The sequence below is a fragment of the Exophiala spinifera genome, assembly GCF_000836115.1.
Source record: "Exophiala spinifera strain CBS 89968 unplaced genomic scaffold supercont1.6, whole genome shotgun sequence".
In the NCBI taxonomy this organism is placed as follows: domain Eukaryota; kingdom Fungi; phylum Ascomycota; class Eurotiomycetes; order Chaetothyriales; family Herpotrichiellaceae; genus Exophiala; species Exophiala spinifera.
Window position 1 is genome coordinate 897,572 of NW_015622518.1, and position 24,670 is coordinate 922,241.

A 24,670-nucleotide genomic window follows, 5' to 3' on the forward strand; every position below is an offset into this window, starting at 1 on the left:
CTCGTGTCTATTCATATAACGTCTCCTACAATGCCCTCGTCCAGAACCAGGGGTACACCAAATGCCAAAGTCAACTCGCGTCCTCCAATACACTTCAAACTCTCGATATCGAATCATATCAAGCAGATTCTACATCCGAGGCTGTGTGTGCAGGGGTACTCAGGGGCGAGTTGAAGGGGCTTTTGTGGGGATCAATGTTAATCAGGACTGCCTGACTTATGGTTATGCCTTCTCCGGCCGCTTCTTGTTGGAGATCTGGAGGAAAGCCGGCGTTTAAGCGACCTCTGTGAATGGCGCTGAGTCTGCCTGTGTGTCTGCTGCCGCTCAGAAATGTCGAGATCTTCGAAGCCTCGCACAGATTGTTCATCTGACGGTCCCTGCAGCATTCCCTCCTCTCTGCTACCCTCCAACCTGTGTGTTACCGACCCAGACGGATCATCCCTGGCATCTCGTTCCCGCATCCAGTTTCGCCATTTAAGCAATGTCTGGACACAGTACTGAGCCCAAGGATGATGCGTATGTTCTAGTTCTTCGTCTATCTTGACACGTTCGTCCATCATCTTGATAGCGTCCTCATGACGACCCTGTCTCCAAAAAATATGTGCCAAGCCACTCATGCATTCTCTGATCCATCCTGAATTTACATGCTGTAATAATCTGCACCCTTGAAGAGAGCGTAGAGCAGCTTCCTCAGCTTCTTGCAGCTTCCCTCGACAGAGATATGCCAACGCAAGTTCCACGAGGGCCTTGAGCGTATGTGCGTTGGTTGGCCCGCAGAACTGCTCAAGCTTCCGAACGACTTCTAGACTGAGTTGTTCAGCTTCCCCATGCCGACCCTGCAGTCGGTAGATCCGGCTCAAAAAAGCCATTAAGTTGAGTATATTTGGATGGTTTCGCTCACCACGCAGCCGCTTTTCGATTTCGAGCAACTCAGTCGCTATTCTTTCTGCTTCATCCTGTCGGTCGGTGCCCATATAGATCTCTGCAAGGTCCAGTCTGGCTTGCTGGACATTCGCGTTTTCCGGTCCCGTGATCCTTTTGCCAACTTCAATCGCTTCCTGGAGAAGCGCCTCTGCCTCTTTCCAGAATCCTTGCTGTACCTTGTGGCCTCCTACCCCCACCATGCAACCAAGGGTAAATTCGTCATTCTTTCCCCGATGTTCAATGCCCCATTGTAGTGCTCGATCAATATAAAGTTCAGATTCAGATTCCCTCCCCACATCGAGTAGATATATCCCTAGACCCCAGATGGTTTGCCATTTGAAATAATCATCAGCATCCAACGCGTTTTCTGCCCAATCTACCACCACTTTCAAAAGTTTAATCGAGGCATTGACTTGCCCCTTCCACCCCAAGCAAGAAGCCATTTTTTGGAGCAATACATATCGTTCAAAAAGATCTTCACCCTCAGTAAAGTCGCATAAGACTTGTGCGTGTGGCATGTAGAGCATCCAGATGTCTTTGGTTTCCCATGTCACCTCGGGAAACACGAAAACCATTCGCTGAAAGGCGCTCTTCAAGCAGGTCGACATTTCTTTCCGTCGTTTCAGCCAGTTGCGGGTAGCAAGTCGAACGAGGCGGTGCATGTCGTACAGTAGACCGACAGAGTCATTGATGTTTCTCTCATCGTGCTCTCTGAAGAAGGAATATCCCTTGAGGACACCCAAAGCATCAATCTTGTCTATCTCTGATGGTGCCGTAAAAAAAGATCCCGGGATATTCTTCTCGCTGAGGCAAGACGCCATCTCCAGGTACTCTGCTGCAACTGGGCTTTCGTAGAGTATTTGTTGGAAAGATACTAGCCACGTCGTCGCGACGGGGTTTAGTGACGTCTTGTATCGTCCTTCGTCACTGAAATCTTCGCTGAGAAGCCTAATCATATCATCCTCGGGTTGTTGCAGTAGTCGTACATACGTCTTGATTGTCTCCTCATTCTTATTGATGTATGCGGCTGCCTGAACGATGGCTAGGGGCAGACAAGTTAGTATCTCCAGCAACTCTTCAGTAGACTTGCGGTCGTTGAGGAGTTCTTCTTTCTCAAGCAGATTCCTCAGCACAGTTTCAGCATCTTTTGTGTCCATGTCGGACACCATGAAGACATTTTCCTTAGCAATTGGTGACGCCACTCGTCTATTCCTGGTTGTTATGAGGATCGAACCCGTCTCGCTTCTGGGTAAGTATTCGACCAGAGATGAGAAAGTCGCCTCAGTCGCCGTAGTGCTTGTTCCTGTTCCCCCCCACAGCTTCGCGTCATCTGCATTGTCAAGGATGAACAACCATTCACCCGCAAAGCTTTTGCTGAGATGTGCACAAACAAGATCCTTTGGATCAGATTTACTATCCTCAATACCCGGTATATTCAACAATTTCCCGAGCATCAAGCAGTCATTGTCGAAGGCTCGAGCGTCAGTTGCTTGAACCCAAAAAATAGAGCATTTTGGACGGGCTTCTCGCATACGATAGGCGACTTCCATTGCCACACGACTCTTTCCAATACCTCCCAGTCCGAGCAAAGCGATCCTTGAGTGCTTACCAGGCTGAAACATCTTGGACTGAACGTTTTGCAGCAGGTCATCACGCCCGACCAAGTCTGGCAGGTTGGATTTCTCGAAGGGCATGCTCCACAACGGCGATTCGGGGTTTCCTGGGGTGTCAGTCAGCATTCTGTACGATACAGCTGATGTTGCAGAAGACAGTGGATCGCAGGTAAAGGAGAATGCGTTCTGATATTGTGCGGGAAAGATATCTAGAAGTAAGGACTCCTCAAGGATCCTGGATGCTTCTTCAGAAAGAAAATCTCTCACGACAAATTCTCAAAGACATCACCCAGTACCTAATTCCCACGGTGACCAATGAGTGATATATCAAGACTTACCATGCTCTCGAGCCTTCCTGGGAGGGTTCAACTCAGCCAAGAGCGACTTCAAGCAAGCAGCGGCCGACGCCGCAGCGTAATCTTGCCACACCTTGTCCTTGTGGCTATCTGCGTAATCGCATACTGCTTTGACAATGAGGCTGTTTTGGAAAACGTCCCATATACCGACACCTTCCATCTCGAAGCCTATGAGCTTTTCATCCTTAGCAAGTTGATTCCGGAATTGTCCAGACTTCAATACCGTGTCTGCAGATCCGATTCTTCCTATGTGGATCCTCGGATTTCTGCTTGAGGATTCGGTACTGCCGTCATGATAGGGTTGCAACGCTCGTCGGCGCGTCGCGTTCGTAAATTTACACCCGAGTTCCTCGCATTCTGTTGTCGACGCTTCTTGGCAGAACTGTTGAGGCTTGCTTTGGCAGAAGGGACACCGGCTTAGGCCTTTGACGTGTCGGTGTTGGTGAAAATATGAAGGGTCAAACAAGACGTCTGTTTCTGGGTCTGGACATGACGCCGACGGTAGCTGTTCTTGGATGGCTTTCAAGTGTTCAAGTGTGTTCTGCTCAATCACTTGACGTCCTCGCAAGGTCTCCAATTTGGCGAGCAATGCACGGACTTCATGGCTTGGTCTTGGAAGCACATCTTCGATCTCTTGCTTCCTTTTGAAGCCTTGTGGATATTGTTTCCCGAGATCGTATTGAACGAGAGCTCGACTGATGATGACATCTCCTAGCAGGATCTCTTTGCCTTTTTCATCGAATGGCATTCCGCCACAAATGCCAACGACAAATGCATATTGTATATCTTTGAATGTTGCACTCGCACCAGCTGCTACAAGAGTCGCATTTGATTTCCCCACCCCTGACAGGTGTGCAACGACACAATTGTGGTCCGCAATACGACCACATGAGTAACTGTTCGTGTCACCATCTGCCTTCTCAATTCTGCCGGTCCATTCGACGTCGAATGCAGCGATAATGGAGTCAGCCTCAGGTGGGAGAGCACAGAATATGGCCACAGAGAATTCGTGATTCGGCGGTCGCTGCGACGTCATTTAGCCCAGGGTATAGACGGCGGTGAGGATGGAGACGGAAAGGTTTCGTCTGGACTCGTTGTGGCCCTATCTGGAGGCGCGATTTGCGCCAATACAGCTATCCGCCGTGAGAGACACGGTTTTTGTAAAGCCTCTGAGAACTTCGAAAGCTGCGTTCTTCAGCCGCAGGGATTTCGCTCTGCGAATGCATCAGGCTAGCACCAGGCACCTGCTCATCTCGTAGCCGCCCAGGTCAACAGACAGGGTTCATTGGAGGGATTGGTCTTCGGCAAGCGACAGTCTGCAGCTACGAGCCAATAACATCTTCAGCCTGATATTACCGAAGCGCCATTCGAGGCACCAATAGTAAAATATCTGGCGTCTGCAACAAACAGCCAGCTTACTGACTGCAACCTCAAGTGAGCATCATGTACGGAGTACTCGTACTGCTGTTGCTTTTCTCGCCCAGGAGACATGCCAGTGATCGCCAGTGGCGGAGCAGAGATGATGCAGAGATCTAAGACGGCATATTCCATCCATTCCCGGAAAAGCGGAGATTCGGATTCCTCGACACATGGCTCGGAAGATTTAATTCCTTCACGAAATGCTTCTTTACGAAGAGAAATTGACATAGATATCGATACATTCGATAGAATCAGACTGCTTTCATCCTCGTCTTTATCAGTATTCTCCTCAGCCGCTATGCGCCGTACGGAGAGAGTCATCAAATCTTGAAGATGGCCTAAAGATGCAGCTCGAGTGCATTGAGTATTCTCCTGCCGTCCTTGGTTCAAAGGCCAGGCTCGGGGGGAACGGCTTTGCGGGCAACCGGACTGTTGATTCTTCTCGATTCCAGGTCCATGTGTGCGGCAGCCTTCAACACAAGCCTAGATAGGCAGACTCGTTCCAGTGCTAGGTTGTCGTGATGATGCGCAAACAGACCATGAGGAGAAAAGGGAAACTAAGGGTAGCACAAATTGTGGTGGCCGATAAATCTAGAGCTATTTATCGCTCACACATAGTGAATGTCAAGTCTCTAACGTTTTCGAAACAAGCAGGACTTCTATCAGGCGAGCCTTGGCTGGTTGACTAAGAGAGCATCGTGTGTCGGTCACACGGTGGAGAGCAGAGACGCAGCGAAATATTGGGTGTCATGATGGGAAAGCGACGAAGGGGGTGTGTTTCGGTCTGCGAGCGTCGTTCAAAAATCAAGATAATGGCAGCGAATGCAGTGAAACAGGAATCACCAGAGCGAGCGTTCTATGCACACGGGTTCTTGTTTAGTCGCTGGGTATGGAATAGATTATGGAACCAGTTCTCGCCTCGTCACGCTCGCGGAACGAAACTCGACGGTTGTCCCAAGTCCACAGTCATACTATCACACGATTCAGTCTGACAGTCTTTTCCACTCCGCTTCTCGTATCAAGTACGCGTCTTCTTGCGCCTGATGGCATCTGCGAGTTCCCGCCATGTCCATACGCCGCTGAAGAACTTCTCGAACCAGCCCTCTGGCTCCGGCTGAACCATGTCCTCATACTCATCGACCTCCTTGACCATGCCATTCAACCCCAAGTCTGCCTTGCCGAACCCGGCATACTTTGTCTTTTTGACGAACTTCCATACGATGGCTGCAATCGGGAAGGCTGCCAGCAGCGTGTAGTCCAGGAAAAACCACTTGATGGAGAAAGGACTGATGATGTCAAATCCCAGCAAAAACATCATCACCACGGCCGCCGTCGCGCCAATGTATGCCCCATACGGCTGGAATCGTGCTTTGTATGGGAGTGTGTCGCGAGATACTCCTTGTCGTTTCATGCTGTAGTAGAAGTGGACATATGTCACACATACACATAGGTAGTTGAACTGACCGCAAATCGTGCAGAGGTCGATGAAGTAGTGGAGAACTTCGTTGGCTCCGCTGTCAGCACCCATCATGGCAAGAAAGGCGACGAGGAGACATGCGACCACCGAATAGATCGGTACGCCTCGTCTGGTCGTTTTCGTGAAGAATTTCGGCGCCCGGCCTGTCTCACCCATGACGAACAGTGCTCGGGAGGCAGCAAAAAAGACTCCATTACCACAGCTCAAGATAGAAGTGAGTAGGATTGCATTGATCAGGTGAGGAAGACCCTTGATGCCCATGCGGCGCATTGCAATAGTGTATGGCACGGCGGCGCTGGTGCCGCCGCCAGACACCTCGCCACTCAAATATGCTGCAAGAGTTGGGTCGTTGTAAGGGATGACAATGCCGATGCAAAGGGCCGAGCCGACAAAGAAGAACATCAGGCGCCATTTGAAGCTTGAGAAGCAGCTCGGTAGAACACGACGAGGCGATTTCGTTTCTCCTGCCACGCTGCTGACATACTCCGGTCCACAGACTGCGAAACTGGCAAAGGTCATGCAGCTCAAGAGACCCCAGAAGTGACCGAGGGATCCAGTCGTGAGGTATTCCGCAAATGCACCGGCTAGTGAGCAGTCAGAAATGCATGATGTGGTCTCTCTCGAAAGGCTTGGATTAGACTTTGACTCACGATTGTTCCAGTATCGAAACCCGTACGCATCCCCCAGAGGATTGCACCCAATCATGGTGAAAAAGGTGAAGCCGAAACATAGGAAGATCAGGAAGATCTTGCCAAGGCTCATGTAGAATTCAGCTTTGCCAAACAACCCTGTGCTGAACAAGTTCAGTACTCCATAGATGGCAATCACAACAACCACTGTGGCCTCAACAGGAAACTTGTCTGTCCAGAAGGTGATCACCACATGCAGGGCTGTGATCTCGGCAGGAATGAGGAGAGCCTGGCATAGAAAGAAAGCCCACGACTGTGAGAAAGCCAGTGCCTCGTCGACCCAGACGGAAGTGAAACGGATGAAGCCACTGGGAACTGGGGCGTATACCACCATCTCTGCAAAGCATTCATTCACACACCAAACATTCATACACCAAAGCGTGTAGCCCAAGAAGAGACCTGCAGGACCACCGTGAGGAAGATAGGAGCCCATCGTCACAAAGACACCTACACAGGATGTGAAATCAGCACTGATGCACTCGATCCCAGTCGACCGCGAACGTACTTGTGCCAATGGCGCCTCCAATGGCAAAGAGTTGAACTTCCTTGCCGCCAAGTTTGCGCTGAAGATGCGCATCTGGCGAGTACTGCAATTGAGACTCGCCGACTCCGACATCGACAACACCCTTCTGGTCTCCAGGACCCGACATCTTTGGTTTCTCTGACGTGCTGGTGACTTCCATGTCGAATATAATCTTTGGAAAGGAGGACTCGTCACAATTGGTACCTTCAACTTACATTCGGTTCCTTATATTGTTGCACCCTGTTCGGCAGGCTTCGGTGTAAGCGCCGAACATCTTGATACTGGTAGTCTATGTCTATCATTGTGTCGGGTAACGCCGCATATGCCCTTATCTCTGAGCTGAGTCTGGTGGTGATCGGCAGGGAAGCATGGAGAAGACCATAAACACCGATATACATATCAATAACCGGCTTAACGCCATGCGAATGCACAGTACGCTAGGACCCCTGTAAAGGCTTATCTAGGCCGCACAAAGGTGAGCCGATGGCGCTGTACTCCTAGCTCACCACGAGCATCGTTCCGGTGTTTTAGGACAAGTAAAAATGCCCTTCCAGAGACCGTTGCCCAGGACAAAGAGAGGTACAGTGATCTGCGCCGCTCGAAGACTCAAAAATCGACCTAAGTCGTATTTATCGAAACCATTGTGCAGTTTCCAACTTACAGCAAGCTCGACTCCATTCTCCAGGAACCTGGGCCCCTCCTCTGGTCTCCATGGCCGGGACTTTCCGGTCCAAGGCCATCAGCGATGTGCAAGACATGCATGCAGTCGTGAGAGGGATTTGTACGGGTATCGAACCGGCCGTTCGATTGGTTTCTTCAAATGTTCCCAGGAAACAGAGACTGGCCTTGAAATCGGCGCCAGACTTCGAAGATTCTAGTCCAGGTTGAGAGAGATGCTTTGCTAATATAGCTCCCAATAAGCTCTTTGTTCTCGGCCCGGGTACTTCAGGGTTAGAACTTTGTAGAGCCGCTGAGTAACATGCTTCGTTGAAGCTTCTAACTCTAAACGGACCGAGCTCGACCCCTTAAAGTTCCCGCTTATCAGGATCGGAGAGTAGGCATGTCGCATGCTACATATACTCCAGTTCCATCCTCTCGCAAAGCTGAGACTGATATCAACTTGTATCTGCAAGAAGAGCAGTCAACAGTCCTGCCATAATCCATTATCGGCATCGAAGAGCACATTCCTGAAAGGGTTTACACTGAAACTATGGTTCAGCCCTACCATCTATACCAACGCGGCTGGCGCAAAGCTTAAGTCCCGAATCAGTCATGAGACTTCAGGCATTTCCCGCTTTGGACTCCCCAACACTTGGCAGGCCGCTGGCCGGACAAGGCATGTCTCCGCAATAGAAAGGGCTTCGGCCTCTTTCACCCACGTCGAAGCATCGGGCATCCTATTAGACACCGACACGACGCGAGTGTCGTGACTCAACAGAACGGGGATGATTCTGGAAGAAATCTCTCACGGAGGCTTTAGTCACTGACCAATATTCTGAATCTTTTGAAGACCCTTTTCCATCGACATTGGACTCTCATTAGCTCCGCCTCGTCGCAAACAGCCTTGTTCAGCAGATCCATGTCGAAAACGTCCGTGGGATCGCCATGGCAGAGTTACAGCTTTCGTTCGTTCAATTTGATCAGGCCAATTCCACACAACGAGAAAAAGAACTCGTTACGTCTTTCGTGCGCTCGCACACGGCAAGATTCAACCACGCAAAGCGAAAGACTGGCGTGGCCTCTACTGTCGTCGGGGATTTACCGGCATCGAGTAAACCATTAATCACTCGTTTCCGTCTGGATCCCCATGGTGCGAGCCATGATTCCCAACAATCGAAGCTCAAGATTACATCGCGGCGTCGGCAGAATGAGACCCGGGATGAGACAGAGGAAGCCGAGGCGCAAACGAGACGACAGATCTTCGCCTTGCTCTACCGAGAATGGAGAGGTTCCATCAAATCGCCCTTTTCCGGAGGCGTTCCCAAACATATCGCAATATGTAAGCGAGTTCTGTCAACATCTCAATCATTCAGTATACCAAGTTTTCATCGCTGACAATCGCCCCGAAGATCAACAGATGATAGTACCTACGATACAACTGGCATTCGAAGTGTTTCACGTCCGAGACACTCATAACCACGAGTTTATTCAGTGGATGACGAGGCCCACCACGTCCGGATACCATGCCGGGGCAGCTGGACTCCAGCTCCTGTACGACATGCAAGTATCACCCGGTCGCGGACAAACCCAGCAGTGTCTGTTCCATAAAGTGAAAGCGTTCGAGTTTCTGAGGGAGACTTTGTCGCAGTCGCCTAGTAAAGTGCCGGATGACGAGCTTCTGGCCATTCTGTCCCTGGCGACCGTCGAGGTAAGCGTCCGACCTACAGCACATGAACACAAAACGAGCTTTTCTTCTGAACCGTCGAATTAGCGAACCGTTGATATGAAGGCGCACCAGTATCACCTGGAAATTCTTTCACGTATCATCACGGCTCAGGGAGGCATTGAGACGGTATCTGATCACCCCAAGTGCACAATTCTACAGTGAGTTCAGTCAAGTCGTCATGTGCCCTGGTATAGAAAAACTAGACTTGATGATCTAACGTGGCATGGTCCTTCTTTTCGTCACAGGTTCGATTCATGGTGGAGTCTGTCTACCGGTCTCAGGTTCTTCTCTCGCCCTCAATTGCTCCTCGAACGAGAGGGTGCCAGCATAAGCGCTGTGCCGTCAAGATCCTCAGCCTATCAACTCGGCGAAGTTCCAAGGGGGTTTCACAAGTTCATCCTAGATGGGACATGGTTACCCAGCACGGTCGAGATCATTATCCGTCTCTCATACGTATACTCGAGGTCAAAACTTGAGCGAGACGCTTCGGAGCACATCATCGGCCTCCCTTATGCGACGCAGCCGGTACGCAGAACGTTCCAGGAAGCGTGTCCGGCACTTGACGCGACGGGACAAAGTCAGGAGAAGCTACTGGCGTTGGCTATCGTCGTGTACTGCGGCCTTGGGTTTGATTCTGCTCCAATCGCGAGCAACGGTGGGTTGGCGTCGAGGGCGGAGCTCACGAAGATGCTGAAGCAATACACGTGGGAATGCGACACGCCGGAACAGGAGGATTTCATGTTCTGGATATGGGCAGTTACGATCTGTGCTTGGAGGTCGGCGTCCGGAAACAGCCTCATGTCTCCCGGCCTCGAGCTGTTCTGGAAGCTACGGCAGAAATACCGGCAGGTGAAGGAATGGAATGATGGAGAAGCGATCTTGGTCAAATTCTTCTGGAACAAGAAGCTCAGTGAGCTGTTCGCCGCTGAGTTTGAGAAGGACCAGCCCCTCGAGACACAAGTATAGGTCCGGCATATAATGACTCGCGGCCAGTGACACTCGACAGGGGGGTTTCGATGCACGCAAGGCTGATGCCCCCTAGTTTTCTTGGCTCTCGATCCCAATTACACCGGCCTCCCAATCTCCCCCCTACGATGCTATCTTCAACTTCGTGTTCGCCTATTTGTTCTCCTCGTCGCGCTTTCTTGAGAAGGTCTACGGCGTCGACCACGAAGTTCACTCGCGCGAAGACACATCGCGCTTTGGCGAGCGTGCTGGCCCAAGAGGGCAAAATCACCCGGAGGCAGCTCACCACGCTGACACGCAACGAGACCGCCCACACCAATGCGATGAAGCATTTGTTCATGTTCGTCAAGAGTGCCTTGTTCGCGACTGTGGCCAAAGTCCTCAACGAAACAGTCAACAGCACGTGCTTAGTCTATTCAGTGGCGAGGGCCGTGTGTGCCGTCATCCACTTGTTCGAGGACACTGTTAAGCAGTCTTAAATCCGGAGCTTGGCCTGGTGGACGGGACAATTTTGCTTGTATGTACTTGTTGTGGTGGAGTGAAAAGGCCATGAATGCACGCCTAGGTGTTTGGAGGGGAACATGTCTCGGAGGGAGAGGTCAGTGATTCATTTCCCCCTTGTCAGAGCGTGCCATCTCGATATTGCAGAACGACAGCACTTCGGGAAGTCGCTGGACGAATGGGTCTAGGCAATGGCTACACTCTAACCTGTAGAATACAACGTCTACCGAGCCAGAACACCGTCCTTGGGAAATAGCCGTGTGAAGCTAGAAGGTGATTCCGAGGACCTTGTTCGGTGTCCGACCTGTCTTCCAGCCTACTGTAGTAGTGTGATCCAGCCAGGACGAGAACAGTGCTTTCTTGACGTGTCTCCTTCGTCCGAAGAGCAGTTTGATAAATTTAGAAGATTGCTTCATGTTGACATGTGCTGTTCTATAATGGTGTATGATTTGACATGATACCGTGCCAGTTGTCCCTTGCTATTGACTAGTTACCAGTGCGCCATAATCCATGTATATACTGGCATGGACCTTGCATTCGGGGTTTTTTGGTGTGATCACAATATCAACGACCACTTGGCACACCATCTTGCGGGCTGTGGCCGCTGCTCCATGTCAATGGTGTTGGGATGTTTTGGAGGCGCTGTGGAAGCATGGGTGGTGAGATAACGTTAATAGACCACGTCGCATTGTCAGCTCTGACGTCTTTCCTGTCAACGCTGAAGGATGAGCCAGAAGAGTGCCACATACAAGGCTGTCAATGTAAGTGATTCTTCATTATTACTGTGTTGGGTATTTGTGCGGCTTTTGGAGGAAATGCTTAGATAGTCAATGCTGCAGCTCATTCATGGTTATTTTTGACACTCCAAGCAGCGTCATCGCTTGAAATGGATAAGGATCCAAATGTTGACGCGGCAGCTTAACCGTCATGTCTGAGGACCATGACAACCAGGACGGACGGTGATGATTGGCATAATATGAGATAAAGAGGACGTCTTATCGCATGCAGGAAAGGGTCTGGTTATACATCCCCGGTGGCGACAAGATTCGTCCCAAAGATAGCCAGCTCGATCAGCGAAACCCCCGGATCTTGGTAACCACAAGTGCAGGGGTTTGCAGATCCTCCGGTGGCTTTCCGAGCAGCTCGCAAGGCTGCGAACTGCATGACAACATCAACGTGCATCGAGGAACAGCACATGGTTGCTGAAGTTTGAAAAGGGTAGGTGGAGAGTGATGATCATGGCCAATTCGAGGCCAATTCGTGGACAGATTGCGGTCATTTGCTTCTTCCAGCAGACGCAGAGTGGCAGTCGCCGGCGCAGGACTTACAGCGAGGTCTCCGGCCTTTCATCGCCTCTGCTCTCGACGCTTGCGAGAGTCATCCAAAATGTGGATGAGCAAGTGCTGCCAGATTTGAGCATGAAGTGCCTAGATAGATACCCAGATATTATCATATCCGTGCTGCTTAGTTGATCAACCGTCGAACTGGGATATTGAGAAAGCGGAGGCTCATCCACCCGGTGCCAAGCATCGGCCTCGATAAGCGCCGACGTTCCGCTTGTGGAAGGCAAAAGTCTGATCGCAGAGTCAAACTTCGCTCCATCGTCAAACTCGCCCTTCAACCGTCACCCATTGAACCATGGACGAAACAGCAGCCTCAGGCCACCCGACGCCACCTGCTTTATCGCACTATGTTTCGAAAGATCTCGTCCTATCACACCAGGACTACGATTACTTCTGAATCTCTGCCCCCCTCACCCACTTCGCATATCTATCGATAATTGACGCGTCTCCAGCATCTGTGGCTTCTGGAAAACGGCCGAAATGCCGCCCTCCCGCTTGTCGATGCTTCTTAACTCTTCACCTTATCCCCATTTTGGTAGCTGAGTATATGTTCCGTGGCGGAGGTCTCTGGCCCATCAGCACACTCGAGACCAACCCGGCTTTACCATCAATTCTCACATGGTGGGTACCAGCACGTCTGCGAGATTCCAGATGCCGCGGACATACAGCTAGGGGACATCAAGTCCGTGCCGGTGGCGTTGATGAATTGCATTTGTGTTGTCGGCGTCAAGATATCGAAGCACCGATGACTGGCGAACGCATGTCATATCACCCATTGTTTGGAAGTATATCTATCTACCAGGAGTCACCCGCTCACGTCGTGGCCTACCTTTCCGTAAGTCCGCAAACAACAATATTCACCTTGTCACCATCACTTTTGTTAGTTGCATCTTTCACTTCACCTCTTCGTCATCCCATCAACCATACTGTTGTCAATAACTCCTACCGTCGCGCAAGAGGCATTTGTCTTTTGCAGGATTTCGTTCCACGATGACCACAATCGCAACAGCAATGGCATCTAACCACCACTACGAGCGCCTCTATGCCATCGGGGTCATCCTCGTTGGTTCGGGAATCATCACGTGTTTGTTGAACTACATCAACCTCGAGACCCACCCTTTCTTGACCTCCTCCAAACGAGGCAGAGCTCTTCAGAACGTGTGCAGCCGTATTTTCGAGCATATCCTCAAGGCCATCTCGGTATCTGATCCGCTATCACCTCCGCCGAGCGCTTCCACACCAGCTTCGCGTGGCTACCTCGAGACTCTCCCACGACGCAGCGGCCCCCGTCCGCTCATCACCGGCATCCGCCGCCCTCATCAGGTCAGCCAACTGTCTCTCCCTCCAGAGAAGCAGACGCATGTCTCGGACCGCGTGCGGCAAGTCATCGCGGACATCTCGGCGCGATATCCTGTGGCGACGTATCTCGGCCGATCGTCGTTCGAGCCGGGCCCCTCGGGCAGCCCAACGACGACGCTGTACGCTCGCCACCGCATGTTCGACGAGACGAGATACTACGGCGAGATCCTCCGAGCCAGTGGTCTCGACGGGTCGATCCATTGCACGCTCCACCCGCACGACGTCAAGACGGTGATCGAAAAGGGCTGGGGCGAGAGACACCCGCTGTCGACGCGACTTGCGTACTGGCCCACGCGGGTGTTTTGCGACATTCCAGCCGCGCCCACCGCCGACTCGCGCGTCGTGCTGTATGCACCGCGGAATCAGTCTGATCTCGACGCTATCAGCCAGGTCGTCTGCGCTGCAGTGTGGTGGGTCGGAGGCATTGATACTACGATTGACGACGAGTCGTCTTGAATCGCCAGGCAATGCTTCGATCGTTTGTTTGTCCACTAACTGCAGCAACTGAGTACCCTGGTGCAGCGTGCAATCATGTAGTAGATTTGTGGGTGGGTTGGGCTCGTCATTTCTATAGGCAATGGTCGTGAAAATTAGGGGATGATGATGACGTTGACTGGCTGGCTGGCTGGCTGGCTGGCTGGCTGGCTTGGATCAACAGACACGACATCTCACAACTCGCAGATACTGTGTGCTGGGGATTCCGAAGGATTTGTAAAGTCGTCTATGATGTATGAATGTACGGAACGAATGAACAGCGGATTAGAATTGAAGACACTTTCCTTGATTATATTGTTTTCAAAGTCGCGCTAGAACATCCATTATCATTATCGTTCGGTTTTTCAACTTGAAAGCTTGTCATCACTCCACTGGCTGACTGAACTCCTATGTTTTGATTAATCTCATTGGGCCAGGGTAGTTACTTTCGCACCGGACTTTTCACCCATACCCACGGAGGTATACCCAGCTGCAGCCTCTACTATCAACGATCACAGACACGGTATCACTCATCTCCAAGCCAGATCTCCACATCATCTGAATGATTTGCTACCTAGTAATAAGTAGCGTACTTTGACGTCCCGTTCAGGACTTGGACGAAATTCCTCGCGATGACGCGGTCGGTTTGTTCACTTGCAAACATAACACACACAGGTCGAATTAGCATGACAATGTCTTGACTGAGATCGAGTACGAAATGAAAAGATATGACGTGTAAGGAACATGAAAAGTTTAAAACATGGACGTCGATCCAAGAGGCAGAAGCCCAAAGGGGAATATATATCTCACTCACCTCGGATGTAACTCGTCGTACCACAGGAACCCGTCCGAATTGGTTCCGTTGTCCACCTTTTCACACACGGTCTGATTGACATTGCAGTGGTTGATGTATCCCCACACACTCTCGGTGCCGGCCTCGACGCCGGTCCCGTTCAGGTACTTTGTCGGATTGTCGTACACGTCCGAGATGAGACTGTACGTGTCGAAGACGGCAAAGTGGGCGTCCGGGTACCGGTGGGCGACCAGAACCTCGAACGGGGTCTGGTGCTTGAACACGCCGTTGACCGTGGACGTGTACTCGTGCATCGTCTCGGCGATCTGCGTGTGGTTGGACGTCTTGTTGGGCCAGTACTGGTTCGGCCCGACGCCGTGGAGGGTGCTGTTGGCGTACAGTGGCGCGAGGTGGAGCGGGGCCGTGTTCATGAGGACGAACATGCGTCCGCCCGCGGCGTAGAGCTTGTCAAACACCTCGTACACGCACGACGTATAGTCGGTCAGCACTTTGCCCCGGACCTGGCTGTCGGTCAGGAACGCCCAGATGCCCAGGTCGTTGGTTCCGATCCACAGGGCGTACACGGCTGACTGGGCCGACAGGCTCGGGGTAAAGAATGCCTCGGCGGGAGTGGCGTTGACGCGCTGCGCTTTCATGTCGGCTTGAAACGCCGGGACTTCGTATTCTAGAACAGATGGGAACGGGGCGTCGATTGCAGAGAACCACCTGAAGGTTTGTTTGTGTCAGTGGGAGAAGGAGCCCGTTGCGCAGACTAAAGAACATGACGAGACGGACGATGGTGGCCGAGATCATGGAACGAAAGCCACCAACAAACATACCTTGGAGTGATCTTGTTCGAGCATACCGCACCGGAGACGGCGTAGTTGTACAGCGTCATCGATGGGTTCCATTCGCCGTTCTTGGTTGACCCGGTGTATTGAACGACGTAACGAGGCCAGGTGCGTCCTCCGCCTGCGGTGGAATTGCTTTCGGGAAGTAAGACGCCGGCTGGCGGTGCTGAGCCGTTGTTCTGGATGAAATACCCCAGACGGCTTTCGTCTGTGTAACTATCTCCGAACGTTAGGAGTGAGTGGAATTTTGAGACCGACCACGGCTTGTTTTTGGCCTGGCGAGGAAGCATTGAGCATGTGCTCAGGGAAGAGCATAGAGCGAGCCCCAGTGCCAGGGCGACTGATGGAGAGAGCATTTGGAGCGACGGAAATCAAGGCTGTGAAAGGCAGTAAGTAGCATCAACACAGTCGTGAGAGTTCTTGAAGTGGAGGCTAGAGGTTACCTATGTATGTTGCGAGGCTCCGTGGAGACCGGCCTAGGAAAGTGTTTTAGCCTACAGTACAAGTACAACTACTAGGTACTCAAGCTCTAGATGCCGTCGGTACATAGCATGATTCTGTACAGACGGTCGGTGCAGAAGCGATTGTCGGGTATTCGATCATTCAGCGACCGTTGATGGTCCAAGCGGAGCAACGTCATTATAAACTAGTACTGATTCTTGAGGGAATTCGGAGGGGAGGTTTGCTTTGAATGCCCTTCGCGGGAATACATCATCGATTTTGGAGCGAGAGACGAAAGAGGAAGCTGGATGATCCTCGAAGCAGGATTTTGTGATGTGGGAAGAAGTTGAGATGAGGAGGAAGAAGAAGCATTTTAGCCTGAAATGGCGCTACCGCCAAATATGGAGGTGGCGGTGGAGAACACTGGGGTATCTGGCCTGGTTCCCTCAAGCTCAAGATCTGTCTCTCCTTTGATCCGGGAGATATTGCAGAGAGGTGCGCGGAGTCTCTGGAAGCTACCTGACTCCTCCAAGAGGTGCGGTGTACGGGTGCTCATCCCGCTGGACTGGGTACGAGACATTTGCCAGCTCAGAGCACGAAGTATGGAGACGTCCAGCCTTTGCTTGTTTGCCGTTTGACCTCCATCTCGAATCTTTCCCTCTTCTCGTCCCTTGGCAGATACGCATTACTCCTCTTGCCCGCTCAGCTGCCTTCGGCTCTTTGGCGTGCCATTTCAGGGCTGATGCGCTCTCCGGTCTTGTCGTAATGTCTCGATGCGACGTCCAGCCACTTCTTCGAATCATATTTGTCGGCCAAGATCCTGTATATGTTTGGCTCGCAGACTGAAGTGGCTCCTTTTTGCTGCTGGCAGTTCATTGTCTTGTCCTGCTTCGTGAGAGTCAGCCACAACACCATTGCACTGTGCATGAGAGCCAGCCTACGTTAGTGGCATTGTCAGAAGCGTTTGCTTGCTCGCCCGCCTTTGCAGCTTCCTTTTTGGACTGCGCGTCGATTTGCGTTTTCAAGCCCTCAGCCTTGTTTTTTGCGTCCTTTGCAGCCTTGTCGGGATTCTTCTCTTTTCCCTTGCCTTTGGTTTGATTGTCCGATCCTGCGTTCTCGTCATCTTTCCTGTCCTTGGTGATCTCCTTGTACCGGGCTTTGGCCTCGCCAACGGATTTGATTTCCTTGAGCTGCTCGACAATGTCTGTCCATTGGGCGTGCTGGTTTTTGGTCTTCATGCGTATCATGATTTCGTCGTCAGTCTCGCCGTCTTTCTTCTCAGCGGCCTTGGCAGCTTGGGCTTCATCCTTCTTCTCCGCACTGGCCGGAGCCTCGCTGGAATGCACCTTGCCACAGCATGGACACTGTCACCACATTAGCGACTTCGCGTCCAGATCCGGTGAATGGCAGCGTCGAACAAACAACATACCTGGACCTTTCTCGCTTTCTTGGATTTGCGATCAGGAACTCCTCTGAGTGCGTCCAAAATTGACATCCTGATTGGCTTCTTGTTCCCATCTGGACGGGTATGTATGAGCGTGAAAGACATGTCGGCGCTGACGATTGCGACCGGGAAGTTTGGAAAATGGGACCGCGTGATAGCTCAGGGGTGAAAATGAAAGTGAAACTGAACTAAAGAGAAGAAACTGTTTTCCCAAACGCGCAAGTGCAGACAACTAAGATATATTCACTTGTTGTCCCCGCGACGTGCAAAAGGTTGATGGGTTGTTGTGAAGGAATTACCTTAGTGTCCCTCATCATTTTCTTTCATGATATTCGCAGAAGATGCTATACAACTGTCCAAACCATCATGTCTCTCAAGATATTGTGCACATGCCACAATTCTCCTATTGGCGGAGGCTTGCTGAGGTCAATCTCAGGATGAGTGTGGCCGTCGACATCTTGTCCATCCGGTTCTTGATGCTCCATTACAGACTTCTCTGGTGTGTCTGCAAGTATAAGGACTCTCTGCCGCATAGACTCTTCCCACTCCATCCTTTTCTTGTTACGCCACTCAACCTCGCCCACTTTCCATCCTCTGACCACCCAAATACACAAACCCGCGGCTATGTACATGAAGCCGGTGAAGATTTGAGGTGGAAGGTAAATCCAGCTATCAGCATTGCGACGTAACTCGAGTGCTATTGCTTCAGCACATGTTGTCGGTGGTGTCATAAGCACCCAGGTCAGACTGAGACCTGAAGGCAGATCCTGTAACCCAAGGACTTCAGCCGCCACAGGCGAGATGGTGGTCCAGAATACACCAGCAAGACCTCCACCGATGACTGCGAAGAAGCACAGCAATACCATCGGTGCTGCCACCACTTCTGCAGGGATCCACAGCGCGAAGCAGACGATTCCGGCCAGGAAAGACAGTGAAGTCGCGAGGTTAAGGCGTCCCCAGCGATCAGAAGTCAAGCCTATCAACGGCCGGCCAACCATTTGCCCGGCGTTGAAAACCGCGCCCAGGACTGAGCCTTGATTGGCAGACATCCCGATAGAACGTGCATAGGAAGGAATCGAGAAGACCAAGATTGTATACCCCAGCATCGAGAACCATGACCAGCCTTGCACAAAAAGGAACTCTGGTCGGCGAAGCACCTCAAGGTCGAAAGCTTTATGTCGCGAACCCGTCTGCTTGTTTCGATCCCGCAGGAGGTTGATGGCAGTCAAATTGACCGCAAAAACAATGAAACCCAGTATTCGAAAAGTCCAAGCGAGGCCGAGATCATCGATGAGTGCTTGGGTGACCAAGCTATAGATGAGTCCACCGGCCCCGGAGCCAGCAGCGGCGATGGAGTTTGCAAGACTCCGCTTCTTATTGAACCACTGTGCTATGATGCCCACAGATCCGACAAACAGAAATCCCATGCCCCAGCCATAGCACACACCCTGGGAGAGGATGATCTGATACTTGCGCCGGGAAAAGCTGGCACCAATAAGAGACAGAGTCTGGAACGCGACACCCAGATGCAGGCACACTCTGGTTCCGTACAGATGGATTATACGAGTGGCCAGAGGGGCGATCAGCACCGCTTGGGAGAAAGACAGGCCTCCGATAAATGCGTAGGCCAGAGGCGAAGTGTTCGGAAAGTAGTCGTGATCGAGATAGTACGCGAGGAAAACGCCGTAGGAGGAGTTGATGCCCCAGGTATGTGCTGTAATTGGCGGTTAGCTGTTGCGTTCCTGAATGATGTGATGCTGGGGCCGATTGCGTGCTGATGGCTTAAATACAGCCAAAGTATATTTGATACAATATGCACCCCGGATTCCCCTGCATACAGCCTCATCAAGGGTTCTATCAAGTACAGACCATTTATGAATGCATTACAGATAACGCACACCCATCCATAGCCGCCGTCGGGACATGAATCGTCCACTTTCGAAAACGCCCCAGAATGGTTTTCAACCTCTACTGTTGTTTCCGACGCTGAGCCGTCTCTGACAAGATCCCGACTATGAGACTCTCTTGAACGGACGAGCTCTATCGAAATTGGGTCGGCCATGTCGCACAATCCGGATGCAAACACATGGCCGGTGAGACTTTTCGTCAACAGCTAAAAGTAGAAACGAGGGAAGAGACACGAAAGGATATGGGCGGCCAAGTCGGACAAGTCAGCGATGCAACATGGCGGCGTGTTGCTTCGAGTGGGCACCTGGAGAATGAACCTCTGGACTATGATTGGCATAGTGAGAGGAAGGTGTGTCAAGGGAACTCGATGGATCCCCGACTCACCCAGTCATTGTCGAAGAGGAAAAGCTTCAGCGCGGCCATTCGGCTGTCAGATCAGAGAAAAGAATCAAATGTGTGGGGGACGATGATGAGCTTCGGTCTGGGGGAAAAATGGAAACCATTAAGTAATTGCCGAGAGAGTGAGCACATATCCGAGGCAACATATTCTGGAGGGCATCGTCGCAGCATAAGCAAGCATGACTATCTCACAGCCTCGTTCATTAAAAACAATAGAAACGCGCCCCCTGAGATTCCTCACAATGCTAAGCTGATGGGAGCGAAGGCCCCGAAATCATCCTGAAGTCACCATCCCTGGTAATCACTACAACATACAATCTGCTATTCAACGAGCAGTAGAACTCAGTCATCTGCTTAATCAACCGGATACTATCTTTTTTCGTAGCATCTGCACCACCTTCTCGTGACCACCATCCGATGCCGCTTCGAGCGCATTGCCATGTAATCCTCGAGCGTTGACATCCGCTCCATGCTCAAGGAGTATCTGTACAACATTCTCATAACCCCGGCGTGATGCCACTTGGAGCGCATTGCCATAGACTCCTCCTTGAGCGTTGACATTCGCTCCATAATCTAGGAGTATCTGTACGACTTTCTCATGACCCCGGCGCGATGCAATGTTTAGCGCATTGCCATAGTGTCTTCCCTGAGTGTTGACATTAGCTCCACAGTCAAGCAGTATCTGCACAACTTTCTCATGACCACCTCTTGATGCCGCTTGAAGCGCATTGCTATATTCTCCTCCTTGAGTGTTTACATCAGCTCCATGCTCAAGCAGTATCTGCACAACTTTCTCATGACCACCAAATGATGTCGCTTGAAGCGCATTGCCATAGAATCCCCCTTGAGCGTTAATATCCGCTCCTCGCCCACAGAGCACATTAACTACTTTATCATGGCCAAAACGACTAGCAAAATAGAGGGCTGTATTTCCCTTATCGTCTTGCTCGTTTATTTTGGTGATTTCTGTCGACTGTAGAATCTGAAGGAGTACATGCTCGTGGCCCAAGAGCGCAGCTAAACGAAGAGGACTCATCGACGGCGGTTTCTCTCGAAATATCATCTCCCAAAAGATGGTGAACCAGAGGTTGAAATCAGGACTGTCAACGTCATAAAGCTTAGGTAGACCCGACATGGTAGAGGCATCGTTGGGCATATCAGCATCTCGAAAGTGACTGGGCCAGTGCTCTGTCGCATAGTACAAGAAACTTTGGAGATGGTCATCTTTCTTCAACACATCCTCAATTTCCCAGAAGGGTTCGTCGCTCTCAAACTGTTCAATCAGATATCGCTGAACGGGTTTAATATCTCTTAGACCTAGAAACTCTTCACATATTCGAGCCATCTCTTTCTCAACGCCGAGATGATCCAGACAATGCTTCCATCCGGACAAAGAAAGCGGAGAGCTGTTGTCCCATAAGAGAAATTCCTTGGCGGTCTGATGGATCAAGTATATTTTTTGATGATTGATGAAGACGAATAGCCCACACCAGTGACAAATACTGTGTTCTAGCCATGTCGGTGCAAGTCGGGCCTGTGCTAGTGACGTGACCTTGGTCGACGTTGCTATCCCCAGTGCGATAGCCATTTCTTGAACCGAGAGCGGTCGGCGTGCCCCGACCACAATTTGGAGGATCTTTTTCACAATACTTCTTTGCTCCTCCGCAACACGATTTAAGATCTTCTCATATGCGTCTTCAACGCTTACGGGGAGTGACTTTATTAATGCTTCTTCCGGTCGTAAACTGTGACGATAAGTCACTCTGATGTCGTCAATAGCGAGGTGGAGCCATAGATAGGTTCGATGCTCCATCGCCAGGAGTTTCATTTCCAGTTGATTCTGTGTAGCTCGATCTAATCTCAGCGCTTTCGCGAGCTGTTCTACTCGCATCTGAATAACCATGTCAATTTCCGAATGGATTTGGTCGTTCTCCTCTTCACCCCGAAGCCGAATAGTGGGAAGGCTATCAATTGTCTTCTCAAACTCGGCTTGAATATCATCATAGGGTCGGCTGGTCACAAGAAATTTCAGCCGACCACGGCGCGAAGCAGATGATGATGTAGATGACTCCGGGGACGATTGAGAGTAGAACTGCGAGAGCATCTTGATTAGCCACCGCTGGTCCGATTGTCGACACTCGTCCAACGCGTCCAGCACGCATATAATGTCGCCGGCCTCGGGGTCTCTCGTCACCGCCATCAATATACGCCACAGCTCCGCGACCTCTTTGACCAATTTATTGTCCGTCTTCTCCCACGCCGAAATGGCATGTGAGATAAGTGGCGGCTGGTGGGTAAAGAGTTGATGCAGAAGCGCGCAAAGAGCTGTGGCCACGTTGTCCTGTTGCTCGTTGTCTTTGAAAAAGAAGTAGCAGACCGTATGCTGGTTAGTACTGCAAAATTCACGGTCAACCAGTGATTTGGTCAGGACCGACTTGCCACAGCCTGGGTCGGCCGAGATCCAGAGTAGATCATCGTGTGGTCTGCTGTGCCACTGTAGATATTGAGGATGAGACAGCACCCATTGACATGTGCCGTCCACTCGATCGGGATTGACGTCCTTGAATTGTTCATATGTACTTGTTTTAAAAGCACGATGACATTGACGATGCCGTTCACTCTGATATCGCTGGTCCTGTTTCGCGTGGGCTTGTTTAACCTCACAAAGATGCTCCCCCGCCAACTCTGATTGCTTCGCTAGATGCTGGTTAAGAGAAGCAAGAGAAGCTATAAGAAAACCCCAGAAAAGCATCAGTGACTGTTTGGAGAATGCGATTAATTGTCCTATCTCACAGGTTCTACTCACCTATAACCTCTTGGATTGGCTTCTCCAGCTTCGTCTGCTCGGGTGATACATACCCGAGATATTCTTTGGCATATGCTGCCGCCGTGAGGGCCGCATACTTCTGCCATCCGTCGTTCTTATGAGAATCCGCATAGTCACAGATGCCACGGATTACCAGGCAAGGAAAGTCATTCATTAACCCCGCCGCTTCCATCTCAACGCACAGCGCTCCGAACTCATTTCTAATTCTGTCTCTTTCCGCGGCGTTCTTTATCAACTCGTTGCCCGAGGCGATCGTCCCATACCAAAATAACGGGTGATCATCCTCACGAGCCGATCTCTCGATCGTTCCGTGTGCACAGCTGTTGCACAGATCAGCAGAGCCAAAGCCGGAACCACAGCATTCAGCACAGTAAAGTGTGTCCTTTTCTCGTCCTGGGAACCCGTAGCCGTTCCTCGCTAGATTGCGGTGCTTCGAGACAATCTTCGTCAGGATGGCTGGAACATGACTGTCCTCGAGATCATGTTCCGCCTGAAGAGTTGAAAGAGCGGCCAGGAGCATAGTTGGTGGGGATTTCAGAGTCCCTTTGCTTTCAAAGTGCCCCTCTCCCAGATTCTTCCTCAGATCGTACTGAACAACACCTCCGAACATTTTGTCCGGCTCACTGATCACCACATCTCCGAGACGAATGTCCAGACCCATCGGAAGGTTCGGGATTCCGCCTCCAATTCCCACCATCAGTCCGAACCGCAGCCCGGTAAACGTCCTCAGCATGTCGTTCGCAACTCGTGCTGCGGCATTCGTGCCGTAGACGCCGGCCGGTAAGCACGCAACAACCACGTTGTGTCCATGGATACGGCCCAGCACATAATTATTCGAATCGAGTTTGTCTTGTCCCGTGATGGGCTGATGCCGCTCATCCAGCGTGGCAATTGCCGCCGTCATCTCATGACGAAGCGCACAGATGATTCCCACATGATATTGGTCAATTGGGAAGGAGGGTCTGGTAGCCGTAGACATACGGTGTTTGATGAGGCGATAGAACGCGCGATGAGAGGAATAATGTTTCGACTGCAGGGAGAGGGAGAGGTCAGAAAGAGGCCATCAGGCTGAGATCAGGCTGGGAGCAAAATCTTATAGCGTGGTGGCCATGAGGCTGAATGGCAAAGTCGGCTACTGTGAAAAATTGGAAGGTCAACAGGGCTACGGAGAGAGCAGATTACGACAGCAAAAGCATTGATCAGTCAGAGAAAGGAAGAAAGAGAGATGAGGAACGATAACGTGTTTTGCGGATCGGTCGTAGCTGGACGGCGGCAGCTGTAACATCTTGTGCGGCGCTAGTGGCCGTCGAGCTGAATGGCGAACTTCATGGCGAGCTGGCTGGACAGCGCACCAAGTCAGCAGGGTCGGTGTAGGGCTGGCACGCCCAATCGGTAAATGACAAGCGACAGAGCACATTTTTTTGGTGTCGAAACAATACTTTGTGAGTTCCGTAGTTTCGTGCTTGGCAGCCCCCATCATGGATTAGAATTCGTGGCCTCCCTTGTGCTCTCCAGTGAGGGGATCAAAGATATGCCGTACCTAGTACATACAAGCTAATTCCCTTGTCAGTACGGAGTATACAGGTGCGAATATAAATGTGATGGCTGCGATAAGGGGCTACTATTGAGTCTCTAGATGGAAGTCATAGGCAGCCGCCGGACGATCTAGAGACGCTCTAGGGACATGACTAGCCGAATCAGGCCTTGGTGCCATCGCCTAATCACCCCTCGTCCACTAGTTTTCCGCACCCGCGTTTAACCTTAACCTTAGTGCCTTGTTGGCCTCGCAACCGTCACCGCCCAAACAAAAAAGTTCCAGAAGTTGCTGCAAATGAGCTGCGACCACGACGACCGTCCAGTGATTCACCGCAGTACCATTCACTCCAGGGTTGGCTGCCAGTTGGTGTCCTGATTGTCGCCGTGCTGATTGACCTTCGTAATGTTTTGTATCTGTCTCCCTTCCTGTGCCCATCTTCA

At 51.3% G+C, this 24,670-nt stretch overlaps 8 protein-coding genes across 8 annotated transcripts; 2 read left to right on the plus strand and 6 right to left on the minus strand.

Annotated features, from left to right (window-relative positions):
• Positions 1-197: 197 nt before the first annotated feature.
• Positions 198-3,929, minus strand: PV08_08245 (uncharacterized protein; the record flags this gene model as incomplete). Its single annotated transcript, XM_016382571.1, has 2 exons — positions 198-2,644; positions 2,876-3,929. 2 exons carry the CDS (start codon positions 3,927-3,929, stop codon positions 198-200), a joined length of 3,501 nt encoding a protein of 1,166 aa, XP_016233274.1.
• A 1,401-nt stretch (positions 3,930-5,330) lies between these two features.
• On the minus strand, positions 5,331-7,128 carry PV08_08246 (uncharacterized protein; the record flags this gene model as incomplete). Its single annotated transcript, XM_016382572.1, has 3 exons — positions 5,331-6,373; positions 6,440-6,925; positions 6,984-7,128. 3 exons carry the CDS (start codon positions 7,126-7,128, stop codon positions 5,331-5,333), a joined length of 1,674 nt encoding a protein of 557 aa, XP_016233275.1.
• Positions 7,129-8,606: 1,478 nt separating this feature from the next.
• PV08_08247 (uncharacterized protein) lies at positions 8,607-10,832 on the plus strand (the record flags this gene model as incomplete). Its single annotated transcript, XM_016382573.1, has 6 exons — positions 8,607-9,000; positions 9,071-9,369; positions 9,433-9,545; positions 9,633-10,347; positions 10,430-10,561; positions 10,659-10,832. The coding sequence occupies 6 exons, from the start codon at positions 8,607-8,609 to the stop codon at positions 10,830-10,832; spliced, it is 1,827 nt and encodes a 608-aa protein (XP_016233276.1).
• Positions 10,833-13,208: 2,376 nt separating this feature from the next.
• Positions 13,209-14,012, plus strand: PV08_08248 (uncharacterized protein; the record flags this gene model as incomplete). The annotated part of the gene is made up of 1 exon (XM_016382574.1): positions 13,209-14,012. The coding sequence occupies one exon, from the start codon at positions 13,209-13,211 to the stop codon at positions 14,010-14,012; it is 804 nt and encodes a 267-aa protein (XP_016233277.1).
• Positions 14,013-14,840: 828 nt separating this feature from the next.
• PV08_08249 (uncharacterized protein) lies at positions 14,841-15,964 on the minus strand (the record flags this gene model as incomplete). The annotated part of the gene is made up of 2 exons (XM_016382575.1): positions 14,841-15,549; positions 15,663-15,964. 2 exons carry the CDS (start codon positions 15,962-15,964, stop codon positions 14,841-14,843), a joined length of 1,011 nt encoding a protein of 336 aa, XP_016233278.1.
• An 853-nt stretch (positions 15,965-16,817) lies between these two features.
• Positions 16,818-17,664, minus strand: PV08_08250 (uncharacterized protein; the record flags this gene model as incomplete). Its single annotated transcript, XM_016382576.1, has 3 exons — positions 16,818-17,000; positions 17,057-17,479; positions 17,545-17,664. 3 exons carry the CDS (start codon positions 17,662-17,664, stop codon positions 16,818-16,820), a joined length of 726 nt encoding a protein of 241 aa, XP_016233279.1.
• Positions 17,665-17,903: 239 nt separating this feature from the next.
• Positions 17,904-19,621, minus strand: PV08_08251 (uncharacterized protein; the record flags this gene model as incomplete). Its single annotated transcript, XM_016382577.1, has 2 exons — positions 17,904-19,273; positions 19,429-19,621. 2 exons carry the CDS (start codon positions 19,619-19,621, stop codon positions 17,904-17,906), a joined length of 1,563 nt encoding a protein of 520 aa, XP_016233280.1.
• Positions 19,622-20,224: 603 nt separating this feature from the next.
• PV08_08252 (uncharacterized protein) lies at positions 20,225-23,597 on the minus strand (the record flags this gene model as incomplete). The annotated part of the gene is made up of 2 exons (XM_016382578.1): positions 20,225-22,593; positions 22,673-23,597. 2 exons carry the CDS (start codon positions 23,595-23,597, stop codon positions 20,225-20,227), a joined length of 3,294 nt encoding a protein of 1,097 aa, XP_016233281.1.
• Between the last annotated feature and the right edge of the window lie 1,073 nt (positions 23,598-24,670).